This window comes from Heptranchias perlo, chromosome 25, assembly GCF_035084215.1.
Source record: "Heptranchias perlo isolate sHepPer1 chromosome 25, sHepPer1.hap1, whole genome shotgun sequence".
Classification (NCBI taxonomy): Eukaryota; Metazoa; Chordata; class Chondrichthyes; order Hexanchiformes; family Hexanchidae; genus Heptranchias; species Heptranchias perlo.
The window spans coordinates 22408941-22426444 of record NC_090349.1 but is presented as its reverse complement, the minus strand read 5'-3'; the positions used below and the strand labels follow the sequence as shown (position 1 = coordinate 22426444).

The window sequence follows — 17504 nt, the reverse complement described above, 5'->3', positions numbered from 1 at the left end:
CTGAGCAGCTTTGGTACTATAACTAATGTTTGCTTCAAAGTCAGTTTGCAAGATGAAAGTAGGAATTTTAAAAAATGACAACACCAGAGGGTCAACATCTGGGTCTCCCAGCCAACAATGGATTAAAATCAAAGATAAAATTATTTCTAAACCACTGAATGTCATGTGTTGAATTGCTATTTCAATTTATCACATTCAAAAATAACTGAAATCAATAAATTTATAAAGAATGGAGAAGCTGCAATATACAATTCTTCACACACACACACACACACACACAAATTTTATTATACCTTCACTTATAAACTATATTATCCTTACCAACCCAAGACCATTTCAATTTTGCATTTGTCTTTCTGGTCTGATCCACCATTAGAAAATCAGCCCGCCATCTTAAGACACCACAATTCAACGGTCAAATTCAGCGCTCATAAACAACTCCATTAATCTTTGCTGTTCACAGCAGGGATGCAGTGACTGATAGTAAACATAGCTGCCCTTCATAACTGCTCCAAAACAAACCTCCCTTAGGATTTCACCACTGACTTATTTCACAGAGTACTGCTTGTGCCTCTTCTTCAGTTTGCATTGGAGTGGTCATTTTTACATTACACTCCTTCTGAACAAGCACTTTGTTGCAGGACACTGTTTTGTGAATGGCCATTCTACCCTTAAAAGACCTTTACTTTTAACTGTCTGTACAGCAGTGACAGCATTCCACAAACAAAACCCCACCCCAGGCCAACTGTAAATATAGCAATAGGTAGTGTTCAACCCCTTTACTCATCCATCAAGGTGTAAAAGATTTTAGCCCTGTGCTGTTTTTTGCTTTCTGAAGTAACCTAGCCTAAGAGGAACCAGAAAAGCACAAACATACGTAAACTGCAGAGCAACTACCACAAAGAAGTACTTGTGGAGATACAGGAAAAAAATTGTAATCACTGCTGTTTGATGCAATAGGAATTTGGCTTGTTAAAGAGGAAAAAAGTTAAACAAGCCCATCATCCCAGTCAAAAGACCTGTACTGCCCAGCCAGTGACATTTGACAAATTTACTCAATTAGAACACTTACTCACTGCCAGGAGATACATTGAGAAGTCTCCCATTCCTTGATCAGTTTGCTCTTCCTGCCCTACAGAACCCAAGAAAACCCAGAAGGCTTCCATGGGAGGGGGAAAGAGGTAATGGTAGGAATATGCCACACGTCTCAATTAAAATAAGGACTCCATAATGGGTTTCTGAAACATTTTAGTATTCCATTCAGTGATCCATCAATTTCTCTGTTGATTTGACAGTTTCCTCGTTAACAAAGGCAATCAGATTTTAAATGGCGAACAACTGATATGAAGTGCTCTCCCTCTCCCCACCAAGGATCTAATCTACCCATTTCCTAGAATTGCCTACAGTAGAAATTAAATTGCACACCGAAATTTACACTATTTATTGACACACCAAAGGTTCAATTTTCCTGTGCTAATATTTGGCTTAAAGATATTCTAAGTACTCTCCTGTATTAGTCAAATTCACTAAAATTTTAACAAAAAACTAGCAATCACACCTAGCAAGGTGCGATTCACATTCAGTAACACAAGACATAGTTAAAGTAATGAGATTTCTCAAATACCCTTATTTCAAGGGTAGAAAATAACTTGAGGTTGCATTAATATCAGCAGTAGGCATTGCAGATAACCATGGATCGGGCCTTTTATCAATATTTGCCAAATCATATGGTTGTGAACCATGCATTTATCCCATCAATGCTCAACCTACTTGCTTCCATAGAACTGAATCAATACCCAACTCTACTGGGAGACTGGGTTAGATATCTGCTAGGTCCAAGCTGTACACAGATTCACACACAATTGCTCATTGCATATTAACAAGTCCCACATATCCCGACATACAGCTGTACTCTGATGAGCTGCTCACTGGCAGTCGCTGGTTCCCTTTGCAGCACAGAAATAATAATTCATAAGTGTACAACAGGAAGCTGCAATTAAACCTCAACAACTAATTTCTATATTCAGTCACCCAATAATACAGAATTCTACTTATCCACCAGCAGTGTTAACCAAGCCCTACAATTTTCCAGTGATACCCTCCACCTCCACTCCCCTCCCCTCCTGGAGGCATGTATTATTTCGCCAGCGATGAGACTGCCCACTCAACCACTTCCAGAATTCTGCCTATGCCATTGTGATTAGTTGATAAAGACAGTGCAAGGTCAAAGCAAGTGAACGTGCCTCAGTGATCTTCACCTCTTTCTAGGCTAGCACCCTGCCTCAATCCACTGCTTCTTCAGACTACCCCACGTAGGACTGGGAACTTTTGTTTACCTTAGGTTGCAGTAATAGTCTAACTCTGGAATGCAGTGGCAAAACATCCCGTGTGAATTAGTCTCGCGTTTGGGAACTCAAAGAATTTAACTCCACTGTAATCTCAAGACATGTTTAAAAACTGTTTAAATGGTGTTGGGCCTCTAGTGCAATAATCAATTCCGTTCGATTATGCTGCTTGATTGCACTGATTCATGGGAGATTTTACAGTCAGGCTTATGCAATTGAGTTTGCGCGGAAATTTGGGCATAACTTCACCACGGTCAAACCGGTGCAGTGTCCAGCATCCTGGGCGCATTTTCCCGATTGGTCCCCTAGCAGAGACTCCAGGCACATAAATTGCTATTCACTGCCTGTAGCATTATTTGGGTGTTCCCAGTGGCAAATCATACAATACAACGACGAGTCTTAAACCAGAAGTGCAATACATCCACAGAATTAGGTTACTGTATCTCATTGTTATCAGGACCAGTGAGCTAGAACGTGGCACAATGGCTACTTTGTACCAGATATCTTCAACCCTCCCATCAGGCTTGGCTAGCTTGCATTCTTACTACTGTACCACACATGAAAAAATGTATTGTGATTTTCTCTCGCTGAACAGCTTGACAGTCCTCTTAATTGCATGTTTCTTTTATCCTTTGGAATACGTCACTTAATGCACTTCTAAAGCATTTTTAACTACAAAAACACCAAACTAAGTTCAATGACTTAAAATGGGCAAAAGATATTACTTTACCTCATTGTAAAGATGAGAGGAAACCAATCCACTAAATTTCCAAAATTCTGCCCAGAACTCTGGGTAGTTCTCCACCGACCATTGATACAATTCATTATAATTGGCTGCAAAACAAATGGAGTGTTTCAACTTTGAATATCAATTTATTTTTACGTATCTTACTGTTTTCTCTTAACTGCTTGGTAGAATTACTTGGTAGAAATTAAGGGGGGAGGGAGAAAGAAATCACTACCTTTGCAGATCCTACTTTTTTTAAAATTGTGTTTTAGCTAAATAGTTATGGGAGGTTTTTAATTTTTAAATTACTAAAGCCATGTGCCCCACAGAAATACAATCATCTGACTTTATTCCAAAAGGTACAGTGTTTTGGTAAATGTATGTCTTTATAGATATAGTTAAAAAATATATTTTTGCTGTCATAATAACAGTGCGGCTAATGGTGCCCGCCATTATTTATGCAAAAATGCTACAGCAACTTCAGGCGAAGAGCAGATGCATGGTTAAATGCAAATATCCAAAAGTTGCTATCTGAGTTGCACCGCCCTGCCATTAGCTTTGTGAAAACAGCATCTCACTGTCTGCCTCACCACTGACATGCATTGAATGTCTTGAAGTTGCTGTGTTTGCATGGTGGATACAAACTAAACCCACCGCAGAGATTTACGGCTAGTAATTAGTGCAAATACCCTTTTAACAACATGATAATTGTTAATTATTGCCAATCAAGCCCTCACACTGAAAATTAACGATTACAAGTGTCTCATCCCTTCGGGTTTTGAATTTTTCAGGGAAATTTTAAAAATATCAAATTTTTAATTTTAAATGTTTTTTCTTACTTTTCCTTTCTGTCCCTTTTCTCTGTCTGTCTCTCTCTCTCTTAATCCAATCTTTCTTTCCCTCTTTTTATTTCTCTTTCTGTACCTGATTTGACACTGAACTCACGACCTTCTGACTCAGAGGCAAGAGTGCTACCACCGAGCCACAGCTGACATCAGGTCCAAGGGAAGGATGCAGAGAGATATTGGAGCATCTACCAGTCGGGAGGTGCTGTCTGAAGACAGGGAAGCGGAAAAAGGACTAAATCAATACATCGTGACTGTTCATTGAAGAGGGTGCTGAGAGGGGAACATAAAGAGAGCAACCCCTAGAATCACAAGGGAATGCATAGTAGTAAGGTTTATAGCAAGCTGAAGTTAAAGCAGACTCTAGCTTCTGGCAATTTCCCTCCAATGGTGCAGGTGGAGCTGGCTAAGGTGGTAGTAAATCCCCTCACCGATATCTTTCAAAGCTCACTGGAATCGGGTGACATTTAATTAATTGGAAAGCAGAAAATGTGACGTCCATCCTTAAAAGATGGGCCCTCAAATTAAAGACCTGTGAGCCATATCTTGTTTGATGAAAGATAGCTGAAAGGAATCTTCTGGAAGGGCAGGGTCTGATTAGACAAAGCTCCAGTTGCACAGAGTCCATGTGATTAGGAGGCTATGTTATCCTCGATTTTCATCGCTCCATCACTGGCGGCCGGACCTTCAGCTGCCTATGCCCTAAGCTCTGTAATTCTCCCTAAACCGCTCCGCCCCCTCTCCTCCTTTGAGACGCTCATTAAAACCTACCTTTAACTGTCCTAATATCTGCTTATGTGGCTTGGTGTCAAATTTTGTTTGATAATGCTCCTGTGGAGCGCCTTGGGACGTTTTACTACATTAAAAAGGTGCTATATAAACGCAAGTTGTTGTTGCTGTTTAATTCACCCGCCTTCTCAGTCCTTCCTGTGTTTATTTCCCAATCCTTAAATCTCACTGGTTAAGGAGATACCCTGGTGGGTTGCCCTGTTCACTCAGGTCCCAGATGCCGTTTCCCTCGCTGCGCAGTTATCAGATCGCACTTTGTGGGCAAAAATGTTTTGAGCTGAAGGGTGCAGGGGCAAGTCTAACTAATGGCAAATGCCATTAGATGCCCAGTTACAGCAAATTATGGCCCGTTGTCAATGTACCCATGGCCATTAGTACAATGCTAACAATCAACTTACCATTGATTTTATTTTGCAACTACAAGGTACCAATTTTAAATCACTGTAGAAGGCTTGGCAATTCACCGGTCAAAAAAGCAAGTGATTCACAGTACCCTACAAGCAAACGCATGTCTCAAAGCTCAGAATAGATTTTTTTTCCAAATGTAATTTGCAAGAACTTGGTTTGCCCTGCATTTTAAAACGGGACTTTTAAAACAGGGTGTCTAACGTCAACCAAAAAAAATCAAACAATTAAAATCCAAAGCAAATTGTCTGCAGTAGCAGTTTTGGGTTAATGACCTTGTTAATTGCTCCAAATACACTATTACATTCTGACAAATATTAGTGGGGAACTAGTTAGAAACCAACAACTTACATTTATATACACCTGTAGTACCTTTAATGTAGGAAAATGTCCCAAGCACTTCACAGCAGAAGAAAGGAATGGACATGGCCCAGGGAAGGGATGGGCTGTTGGGAGAGCTACCCAAACAAGTGGTCAAAAAGATAGGCTCTGAAAAGGTTTTTAAAAGCCAGAGTGAGGTGAAGGAACTTAGAGTCTTTCCAAGAGTAGGACCAAGATGGTTGAATGCTATCACCAATTTTGCGGGGGGGGGGGGGAAGAGACCAGAGTCCAGAGGATCAAAGTGGACACAAGGCTGGATGAGGGCTAGGCCATGGAAGGATGTGTGGATGAGGCCAAGGATTTTAAATGTGATGCATTAGGAGGCAAGGAGCCACGGTACGTCATCGAGAATGGGGGTGAAGGGCAAAGTGAACGGTGCTGATCAAGACGTGGGCAGTGGAGTTTTGAAAGAATTGGTGCTCATGTAGGTGGACAGCATTGGAGAAATCAAGTCTTGAGGTGACCAAGAGTTGCAGCGAATGACAATTTCCAACATTATGCATCATACAATCCAGATACCTACCCAGATTTAAATCAAACTTGTTGTTGATGAGGTTCCTGAATCCGTCCATGCGAGTGTTCCTTTTGGAGTCGGGATACCACATCACTTTGGACTCCACAATTTCCTCGCAAACCAGGTCTTCCTTAGACATCTTTGTCGCTACTTTTGTACCGTCGCAAATATATTCGCTTACAATGTAACTTAAGGTGTTGCCGTTTTATAACTCAGCACTTCCGCTATGAGAGCAGCGCTGGCACTTGTTTATCGTCGCTCGCCCGAGTGAATGACTGAGAGCTCCGCACCTCACTGCCACCTATAGTCTTATCCAGTGCAACCTCTGCGGCGATATCAGATTTGGAGGGGTGATAACTGCGCCTCAAATGACAGCGGCTGCTGCTCTCGGTGGTTATCGTCATTCCTCCTCCACACACACTGTCTGGGTGCTTGGCTTGGCTCACCTCCCCGCCCAGCAGCATCCCATCACCAGACTCCAGTCTGGATTGGCTGCGCCGCCTCAAGTCACCATATCGGCCGAGGAGAAGACGCGGAGGTGTGACCAATCGGCGAGGAGTAAACACTTGCTCCGGAACACACAGCCGATCAATAACCGAGCAGGAGAGAGCTGAAAATGACCAACCAACGCTCGCAATCCCGACAGCTCGGCCCAATTAGGCTCTTAAAAAAAAAGCAGCAATTGATTAGGACCGCAACCTATCACAGAATAGGTAGCTTAGATCATCCAGAGGCGTGTAACACGTCCTAATACCACAGGGAGGGGAGAAGCTGCGGAGCTTTAGTAAAGTACAGGTAGTGTTTAATAAAATCGCCTTATAAGCAAGCTCCTGAGCTGTCAGAATCCAAATAAATGATGTGCTTATATTGGATTTTTTTTCCCTTGTAAGTAATAGGCTGGGGTTTGTAAATTCGATCTCAACTGCAAACAGAATTTTGCAATTCACACAAATTTGTTACACATAGTATTTGGCTCTAGGTGAGAGGTGGCAATAGGTCTTTTTTTCCATTCATTTTCCCTTCGGTAACACGGATTTCTAATATCCAAAATTTTTAATTATATATTTCACAATAACAATTATTTTTCCATTGAATTGAGAGAGAGCTGGATGATAGGGAGTGTTTTATTTCTTTGTCTAATGCTACTTCAGATTTTTTTTTTAAATGAATTTTGAAGCCAGCTAATTATCTCATTTTGTCGACAATTGAAACAGATCAATGCTAATGCTGTGCTACTTTGAGACAGAGAAACAGGCAGGAAGACAGAAAGACACAACTAGAGATAAAGGCAGACAGGCACAGTCCTTCCTCATTCTAATTTGATTTTTTTTTAAAAACGCAAGCTGACTGTTGAAAGCAAACAAGGCCTGGTTGAGGGAACAGATAGTAACATACGTTGAGAGGGGAAGTGGAAGCGGGAAACTGGTCGAGGATGAGGGGGCCTCTGGCCTCTAACTGTGGGGGTGGGGAGTGAGAGGGAGTTGGGGGAGTGAGAGGGAGTTGGGGGAGTGAATGGAGGGTTAAGTGTGGGGTGACTGAAACAAGGGGGTGAGGAGGATAAAAGGTTTGAGTTGGTAGTTGAAAGGGAAGAGGTAGGGGTAATGGTGGGAGTGAGGGTGTGGTAGGAAGGGGAATGGGTAGTGGAAAGATGAAGGGCTAGGGGACATTATAGGAGCAAGGGGTGGGAGAGATGCTTGAGCAATTGGGGGGGGGGGGGGAGGGGATGGGAAAGGAGCTGTTGAGGGACATATTTTTCCTGCAACCCAGACCTTAAAATGCAGCTGTTGTAGTGTGGTGGTGAAAGGAACCAACATAATATTACTCACCACCTCACACCTGAAAGAAAACAGAGAGAAGCAAAATTAAGTTCAGGGGAGAGAAGCAGAAGAGAAGAAAAAGGGAGAGACAGAAAGAAACAGCAACATGAAGACAACAGAAACAGGTAACAGGGTCCATATTCTTCAATTTACTATGTACAACACTACAGGAGATGAACTCGTAATTTAATAAAATAACGATCGTAATTGGATTGGTTGCGCTTTTAATTTTTTAAATCTGCATATATTTCCAGCTCATCCTTTTTCGCTGCTAGACTTCTAGCATGTGTATAATTTGCACACTAACCTGTGACCCATTAATTTTTGACCTTTTTTTCCCCATCATTGCTTAGATTTCACATCGCTTTCCCATACTATGGAATATTCATGATTTTGTTGCCTCCTGTCAGAACCTTCCTGACTAACTTGTACACCTGTACTAGCCTCCAACATATCTATTCTTATCAGCTTATCTATTCCTTTGGACTGTACACCTGTTCTTCTTCTGTTCAAGTCAGATCCATCCAGTTGGTACAGGCTTAATCTTTCCCAGAGGGCACCCCAATTCCCCAAGAATCTAAACCAAATCCTTAGCCACACATTGATATCTCTTAGCCTAACTTGACTCTCTGTTCCTATATGTGGCACCAGTAATATTTCAGAGAATGTTACCACATTGGTCCTTTCCTCGAGCTTTCTTCCTCACTCATTGAAATTACTTTGAAGGAATGCTGGACTGCACGTGCCTATGTAATTGGTTCCAACAGAACTACAACAACAGGTTCCATCTTCAGCCAGAAGTGCCGAGTGAATGATCCATCTCGGCCTCCTCCCGATATCCCCACCATCACAGAAGCCAGTCTTCAGCCAATTCGATTCACTCCACGTGATATCAAGAAACGGCTGAGTACACTGGATACAGCAAAGGCTATGGGCCCCGACAACATCCCGGCTATAGTGATGAAGACTTGTGCTCCAGAACTAGCTGCGCCTCTAGCCAAGCTGTTCCAGTACAGTTACAACACGGGCATCTACCCGACAATGTGGAAAATTGCCCAGGTATGTCCTGTCCACAAAAAGCAGGATAAATCCAATCCGGCCAATTACCGCCCCATCAGTCTACTCTCAATCATCAGCAGAGTGATGGAAGGAGTCATCGACAGTGCTATCAAGCGGCACTTACTCACCAATAACCTGCTCACCGATGCTCAGTTTGGGTTCCGCCAGGACCACTGGGCTCCAGACCTCATTACAGCCTTGGTCCAAACGTGGACAAAAGAGCTGAATTCCAGAGGTGAGAGTGACTGCCCTTGACATCAAGGCAGCATTTGACCGAGTGTGGCACCAAGGAGCCCTAGTAAAATTGAAGTCAATGGGAATCAGGGGGAAAACTCTCCAGTGGCTGAAGTCATACCTAGCACAAAGGAAGATTATAGTGGTTGTTGGACGCCAATCATCTCAGCCCCAGGATATTGCTGCAGGAGTTCCTCAGGGCAGTGTCCTAGGCCCAACCATCTTCAGCTGCTTCATCAATGACCTTCCCTCCATCATAAGGTCAGAAATGGGGATATTTGCTGATGATTGCAGTGTTCAGTTCCATTCACAACCCCTCAGATAATGAAACAGTCTGTGCCCGCATGCAGCAAGACCTGGACAACATCCAGGCTTGGGCTGCTAAGTGGCAAGTAACTTTTGCGCCAGAAAAGTGCCAGGCAATGACCATCTCCAACAAGAGAGAGAGTCTAACCACCTCCCCATGACAATCACCGGCATTACCATCGCCGAATCTCCCCCCATCAATATCCTGGGGGTCACCATTGACCAGAAACTTAACTGGACCAGCCACATAAATACTGTGGCTACAAGAACAAGTCAGAGGCTGGGTATTCTGCGGCGAGTGACTCACCTCCTGACTCCCCAAAGCCTTTCCACCATCTACAAAGCACAAGTCAGGAGTGTGATGGAATACTCTCCATTTGCCTAGATGAGTGCAGCTGCAACAACACTCAAGAAGCTCGACACCATCCAGGTCAAAGCAGCCCGCTTGATTGACACCCCATCTACCACCCTAAACATTCACTCCCTTCACCACCGGCGCATTGTGGCTGCAGTGTGCACCATCCACAGGATGCACTGCAGCAACTCGCCAAGACTTCTTCCACAGCACCTCCCAAACCCGCGACCTCTACCACCTAGAAAGACAAGAGCAGCAGGCACATGGGAACAACACCACCCGCACATTCCTCTCCAAGTCACACACCATCCCGACTTGGAAATATATCGCCGTTCCTTCATCGTCGCTTGGTCAAAATCCTGAAACTCCCTTCCTAACAGCACTGTGGGAGAACCTTCACCACACGGGATGCAGTGGTTCAAGGCGGCGGCTCACCACCACCTTCTCAAGGGCAATTAGGGATGGGCAATAAATGCTGGCCTAGTCAGTGACGCCCACATCCCATGAACGAATAATTTAAAAAAAGGTTTCTCCCCACATCCCTTTAATAGATTATTCATTAATGAACTGAAATGCATCATTCTCACACTTGGGAGGCAACATACAGTTCTCATGGTTACAGCTGCATATCTTCCTATCTACGTACTCAACATTTGAATCTCCCATAGCCATTCCTGACTTCTTCCTCAGATGTCCTCCCCCCATTAGCTACTAAAATACCTTTGATGCTGAGATTTCATAGCCACCTGCTCAACTCCCTGCTTATCAGATACTGGCCAAGGCTTCATATCTGTTCTGGTAGTTGTAGATCCTCACCCTGCTTGTGACCACACTCTGCACTTGTCCCTTCCCCTGCTTGCGAGTCTGTCTTGCAGTCCTTTCTGCCTTCCTTTTTTATCTTTTGCGGGTGTAGCCAGAAACCAGGATGATGCTAAAAATGGGGAATTATGAGGAGAAACTAGAGATACTGTCGACTATTTTCACTGACACAAAGAATGCTAATAATTTTTTTTAAAAATAACTCTATGAACAGCTTCAATAGGGTAAATAGGAAAAGTACATTTACTCTGGTTGTGGAGTTAGTGATAAGGGGCCAACAATTTAAAATAGTCATCAAGAGAGTGAGAAGGGAGGTTTGGAGGAATTTCTTCACTCAGAAGGCTGCTGGATCATGGAATACTGTGCCACAGGGAATGCTTGAGGCAGAGATCATTGCATCTTTTAAAGGGAACATTGGATAGATATTTGAAGGCAGAGGAAGATATAGGGCTTTTGGGGGGGAAGGGCAGCAGGATTAGTTATTTGCTCTTGCAAAAAACTGGCACAGATTCAATGGGCCAAATGGCCGCTTTCTGTGCTGTAGGCAATAATGGTTTCTAAAACTATTAAATGTTTGCATGGTCTTTTATCTCAATGTGGCAAACTGCCCCTTAGGATTCTGATTTGTATTTTGTTTTAGTGTTGCAGTGAGCTTGCATTTGTGATATGTGTAGAAATTCAGTGATATGGGCTTGATATCATTCATACTGCAGCGAGATGCTCTGCCAAATCTATAGGTTTTGTCTTTGTTAATTACAAGAAATGAAGTAAATCACCCCTCAGCAATGCTCTGCACAATCTAACTTTCTGCTGAAAAGCAATTCTGTTGACTCACCCTGTCTTAACAAAGATGAATAAAAAATATTTAAAACCGGCTGAATGTCAAAATGGTCTAACACAGCCCAATCCCAATTCCCACAGTCACAAATCCCTTGGGTCAAGAAATAGACTTCCCGCATTGCTAAGGCACACTCACAAGGTCAGAATAGCACCAATAATTCTTAAACTCTACATAAATAAAGGCATCACACTATTATGCTCCAAGTGACCAATTTATTTCAATTATCATTATCTATAGCTCACATTTCAACAACTGACAAATGCTGGAATAAAAGAATTGGCACAAATCAAACATGAACTCAAAAACTTGGCACAGTGATACTACAAAGTTGAAGACTCACTGCAATGACCTGAAGTGGAAGGACAAACAAAAGTTGGCCAGAATTGGTGGGAGGGGAAGGAAGGGATAGGAACGAGAGAGATAAAGAATCACATGAGCCAATCCAACTGATTCCAAAGGAAGTCCTGACACAGACGGAGAATCAGGACATTACCTGATGCAATAAAGAAATACTCAAAATTGCTGACATCTTCCAGCTAGATGACACAACCTATTTTAACCAGTAATCTTACTGCTCTTAATCAGGCCACAGAAAAGAGGTGAGGTCATTACAGGACTCTAGAAATTATCAACCACTTCAAACAAAAATAAATTATAATGTGAATTACAAAACAAGTAAGTTTTGTAGTATTTGATGACGTGTACAAAAAATACTTCTACTAAAGATATGAAAAAATTGGCCTAATTGATTGAATAAAACACATGAATGTGATACACTCTCATTATTTCTCATTAATTATGGAATGTTTCTTTTTAATCCTTTTCAGACTCTTTAAGCAAAGAATTTGTAGAGCACCCAGATTATAGAATGAAGTACATAAAACAACAAATAAAATGTGGTAATGCCTGCTCAACCTCAAGTGCAAAAATTCTAACTGAAATTAATTTACTACCAATAATTCAGATTAATACCAGTAATTCTGAATTCTTAATCTAATTCATATATTGTTGTTTGAAATTAACATTTATGTTCACACTTGCAGTATAGATTCCTTCAATTCTAGTTGATCATCTCAAAATAGATTATGGTTTCAAAAGATAGTAATTTTGTTTTTTCCAGCACTTTTCCCCCACTGTTTGAACCCCAAAACTACAAACCATAAAATTTGACACTTTCTAAAAGGCAATAGACAATGCCAGTGTCCATTACCAAACATGTTTCAAAAAAAAAATCAATTTAACAGCCGGTATGTGATGCCATATGGGGTGATCCAATAGATGAAGGGTACATGTGTATGTATGGTCTGCTCTGTCTTTATGCAATTAAAGTACATTGCCATGTCTGAATTTTGAAATACATACTTAACCCAAGGACAAGTTGTTCTCTCCCCTCTTTTTGTATACTGCTATTTTTTTTAATTGGATTTATTTTAAAAGCAATTGTAGAACACTAGAGGAATTATATTAGTAGATTAGGCTAGACAAGAAATGAAAGAGTGAGCTGTGGCTCAGTGGTAGCACTCTCGCCTGAGTCAGAAGGTCGTGGGTTTAAATCCCACTCCCGAGACTTGTTGAAACTTGCTGTGTGCTGTGTACATTACAACCATGACTTCACTTCAAAAGGTACTTCATTGGCTGTAAAGCGCTTTAGGAGGTCGTGAAAGGCGCTGTTATTCCACCCATATACTCCACCCTCCGTAAACTTGAGTTCATCCAAAACTCTGCTGCCCGTATCCTAACTCGCACCAAGTCCCATTCACTCATCAGATCTGTGCTCGATGACCTACATTAGCTCCCAGTTCGGGAACACCTCAATTTTAATATTCTCATCCTTGTTTTAAAATCCCTCCATGGCCTTGCCCCTCCTGGCCTACAACCCTCCAAGGTCTCTGCATTCCTCCAATGCTTGCCTCTTGCGCATTGCCAATTTTAATTGCTTCACCATTGGCAGCCTTGCCTTCAGCTGCCTCGGCCCAAAGCTCTGGAATCCCCTCCCTAAACCTCTGCCTCTACCTCTCCTCCTTGAAGACGTTCCTTAAAATCTCTCTCTTTGACAAAGCTTTTGGTCACCTGTCCTAATATCTCCTTATGTAGCTCGGTGTCAAATTTTGTTTGATAGTCGCTCCTGTGAAGCGCCTTGGGATTTTTTACTACATTAAAGGTGCTATAAATGCAAGGTGTTATATAAATTGACGGTTACAGAAGTTGTTGGGATGTCCATCATATTTCTTGGATACTGTTGCATTTCCCATTAAGGCACAAACAAATCAGGAAAAGGTAATAGAAATAATTAAACGGTGTCTTGTGTGATCTCACCCATTTGTAAGCATGAACATTTGGCCCAAAGTAATTTAGCACTTGCATATATTGCTTGTTATTTTCTCTGTTCCTTTTACTTCCACCTTCCCTCCTCAAGCAGAATTATACGCATACACTAGTTAGACAAAAATTTATTTTAGCATACTGCAGAAAACATTTGCAAATATCAACCAAGCTAAAACTTTGATAAAAGTGCATATTTTAGTCAATTATTCTTAATTTACTTCATTTATCAGTTTTCTGGATATCACAATAGCAGTGCACTAATAAGTGCCCAGACTGATTGTTGCTGGTACAAAGGTTTAGCATTTTTGTCCATGATGTTTTGTTGGCTTCTTTCAGGTCATGGTACATAGGTTAAAAAACATGTTGCCTCACAGAAAATGATCTAACTTGTTTTGATACTCACTGGCCCCAAAACAGACATTGGGGTAAAATTCAACATGGGTAGTAGCGTAAAACAGGCAATAGTGAATTGGCCGCCCATTTTACACTCTGCCCAATGTTCTCTTCTATTGACTTCAATGGAAAAGAAAAAAAGTGTAAAACAGGCGGCCGATTCATTTTGCGCTAATGTCCAAGATTAATTTCACCCCTATTTTGTCCATGACAGGTATTCAAGAGCGGGGCCAAGCCATTCAATTCAAATGCAAGTATCCGGTAGGTTTTGTTTGACTAGATGTTTGATTAGCAGCCCAATTTAAGTGAGAGACTTTATTTAATTTGCCTTTCTTCCAGTCAATTTCAAAAGCACCTCTCTGCTTATCCAGTTCCAATTTAGTAGTCCACCTGAAGCCCATGGGAGATGACAGAAAAGCCACAGGGAAAGACTCCATAGAAGATCAGCAAACAGTCCTGTAAAGTTATTAAAATGGGCCAGGTACAGTTTACATTGAAGTTTAAACAAGGAGGGATATCTAAGCCTGCAATTATGGAAAATCTACTGTGTTTCATTGCTACTGTTCATAAATTGTTTAATAAATCTATACAGCAATTTCTAGCCTAATTCGGGATAAACTTTACTCAGTAGTTAGAATGTAGAACTTGCTACCACAAGGAGTAGTTGAGGCGAAGAGCTAGATAAGTACATGAGGGAGAAAGGAATGGAAGGATATGCTGATAGGATTAGATGGAGTGGGAGGAGGCTTATGTGGAGCATAAACACCAGCATAGACAAGTTGGGTCAAATGGCCTGTTTCTGTGCTATAAACTCTATGTACGCAATGACCTAATGGAGAGATTATTCTACCAGCTTCCAAAGTTGAGAAAGATCACATGAAGGGCCACAACATAACCAGTAAGCTGAAGTACAGTAATAAATAAGCTTAAATATAGTGATGAGAGTCTTATGTTCAACCCATGGGTTCACTACAAATTACCTAGCTGTTGAGCAAATAAAGAGACACTCAGTTAAATCTTTGCTCCTTAAGAACCTAAGGGCAAGGTGTCAGATTCTAAATGAGAGAATATCTGGAGTAAAAGCCCAAAAACATAACTGCCTATTTCAAGGGTTTTACTATAATCAAACACCTACTTTTATTCTTACTAATAACCAAGAACAGGATACTTTGTGTTTTTGATTATTTTTTAAAAAAATTGTATGATTTTGGCAGCTTCCTTTTCCCTCATTGTATCCTACAAATTAAACTGATCTTTAAAAATGGGTTCATTACTCCACAAAAATTGGAGGCAAAAGAAGTTGATGTGAACATGTACACATAAAAAAATCTTAGTATAATTTCCAGACTGATTGCCAGAAACTCCTGTGCTCATTTTCAGAGTAGTGCAGTGCTCAGGTATGTTACAGTCCGACGGTTTATTGCCGGACTCAATGTCCAGCACTCCCTCAAGCACTGACATGCTGATAAAATTAGAAGATTGTATTGCCCTCATCAGAAGAAAACATTTGAAAGTACCAGTGATTTGGGGAGCAGTGAACTTTTACATATTTTAAAGAGTTTATCGTGGCTGAAGTCAAGGATACACCGTAGCTGTCCAATAAAAGACAATCTGTCCTGTGCAAGAGTTGTCTCTAGAGGTTTAAGAAATAAATCTAAAACAAATTTTCTTCACAAAGATCTGCCAAATTCAAAGGAAAGGCTCACTAAAGTGATTGAGCTTTCCTTGGAATATAATCTTGAAAAGTTTACTGGGTGTGTATGTCAGGAAGAATCAGATTTCATTTTCAGTAGGTTTTAAAAAAAACATTGCATCCCCCTTCCAAAAAGTCACTTACCCATTCATCTTCAAGAGATTCTGGGATGGAAAGATTAGGTAGGCACTCAAAAACCGAATATCTAAATATCATACTCTGGATTAAAACTTGTCTGAACTTTATCCTAAACAAATAGATCAACAGAGACATAATCCATTTATATTTTTGTTCAATTTGCATAAAAGAATCTGAAGTGTTACAGTAACACCAATACACTACAAGCTCAAACACACATTTTATGACTTTCTGCAGTGAAAGCCCATATCAAACCCTCACTCTTCTCCCCCACCCCACCCTCACATCTTCAAGTACCAGAAAGATTAAATTATAGAGAGGATACAGCATATGCAATTTTAAAGGTATAAGTGTTTCATGGAGCTATCCCAAAGACTAGTTAAGTCTCACCACAGCACCAGGGAGCTGGAAGGTGGAAGGTAATGTTCATAGCATTGGATTTTGCCTGCCTACATTGTACCTAACAATAGTTTCACTTTACCTCAATCTCAACATTTAGGTCTGGATTTTCCAATGAGGAGAGGGGCAGATCTTCAGCAAGACAAGTCTTCCACCCATCATGGAAATGCCTTCCTTGCCAAAATTCCAGCCCTGGGGTCATCAGCAAACAGGTGGACACTTGGCCTCCACAGCCAGTTGCACCACACTGGGTTTAGCTGTAGCAGGCCTCAGCAGCTGACCTAAGCAAGGAGGAAGCAGCAGCTGATGAGTTGCCCCCCAAAAAGCCAAATTTTTCAAAACGAAGTTTGACGGCTGCTCCTGGGGTCTGTGCATGGCATCACTAACCCCTCTTCTGAAACCCTCCCCGGGACCTGTCATCTTACAATACTGGACGCCACTGCCTAACAGGCAGCCCGTGTCCAGCCATCAATTTGCACAAGTGATGAGAAATACATCAAAGGCCATATTTCATTCATTTATTAAAATTGATGAGCAAGCACATTTTATGCTGCAGGGAGCCTATGGGAAGAAGCGAGGATGCGGCAGAGCTTGTCCTCAAACAAATTCCCACCAGCACACAGCCCAGATCTGCAGAATAATCAGCAGAGAGCAGGTAGAAAAGCTACGGCTTAATCGTTCCTGCAGTTAGTTTGATGGGGAGGGATCTGTTTTGTATATGACAATTTTTAGAGGGAGGTGCACATCCTGTATAATGGCCTCTTATGTTTGTTCTATAAAATCTATATTGTAACAATACAGCTCCTTTCTTGGAATTTAGCTGTGTTCTTTGTTGGCTTCTGTATTTGAAAAGTTACAAAAGCATTGAGAATCTCTCCCAGAACAAACCAACTTTACAGCCATTTAAACCTACTCAGTCCAGCTTTCATCTCCAAGGCTCTGGTTAAGATCCCAGGTAGTTAGAATAAAAGCACCAGCGGCCTAGTCCTGACTCATTGCTATACAATTGCTAGGAAAACACAAGACATTCCTCCCCCCACCTCCAAAAAGGTAAATTTGACAACTCTTCAACTTGGGGGAAAAAAAACTAACAAAATAATTGCATGTTTCTTCACCCCT

The 17504-nt window shown here is 41.5% G+C and overlaps 1 protein-coding gene across 1 annotated transcript in view; it reads right to left on the bottom strand.

Moving 5' to 3' along the window:
- The window catches only part of aacs (acetoacetyl-CoA synthetase), a 110680-nt gene extending 104174 nt beyond the window's left edge, over positions 1-6506 (bottom strand). Inside the window, exons 1-2 of the mRNA XM_068005753.1 lie at positions 6016-6506; positions 3076-3179 (exon numbers count right to left, since the gene is read on the bottom strand). Coding sequence (XP_067861854.1) covers positions 3076-3179; positions 6016-6145 — 234 coding nt within the window. The 5' untranslated portion in view covers positions 6146-6506. The remainder of the gene's footprint in view (positions 1-3075; positions 3180-6015) is intronic.
- Positions 6507-17504: the final 10998 nt, after the last annotated feature.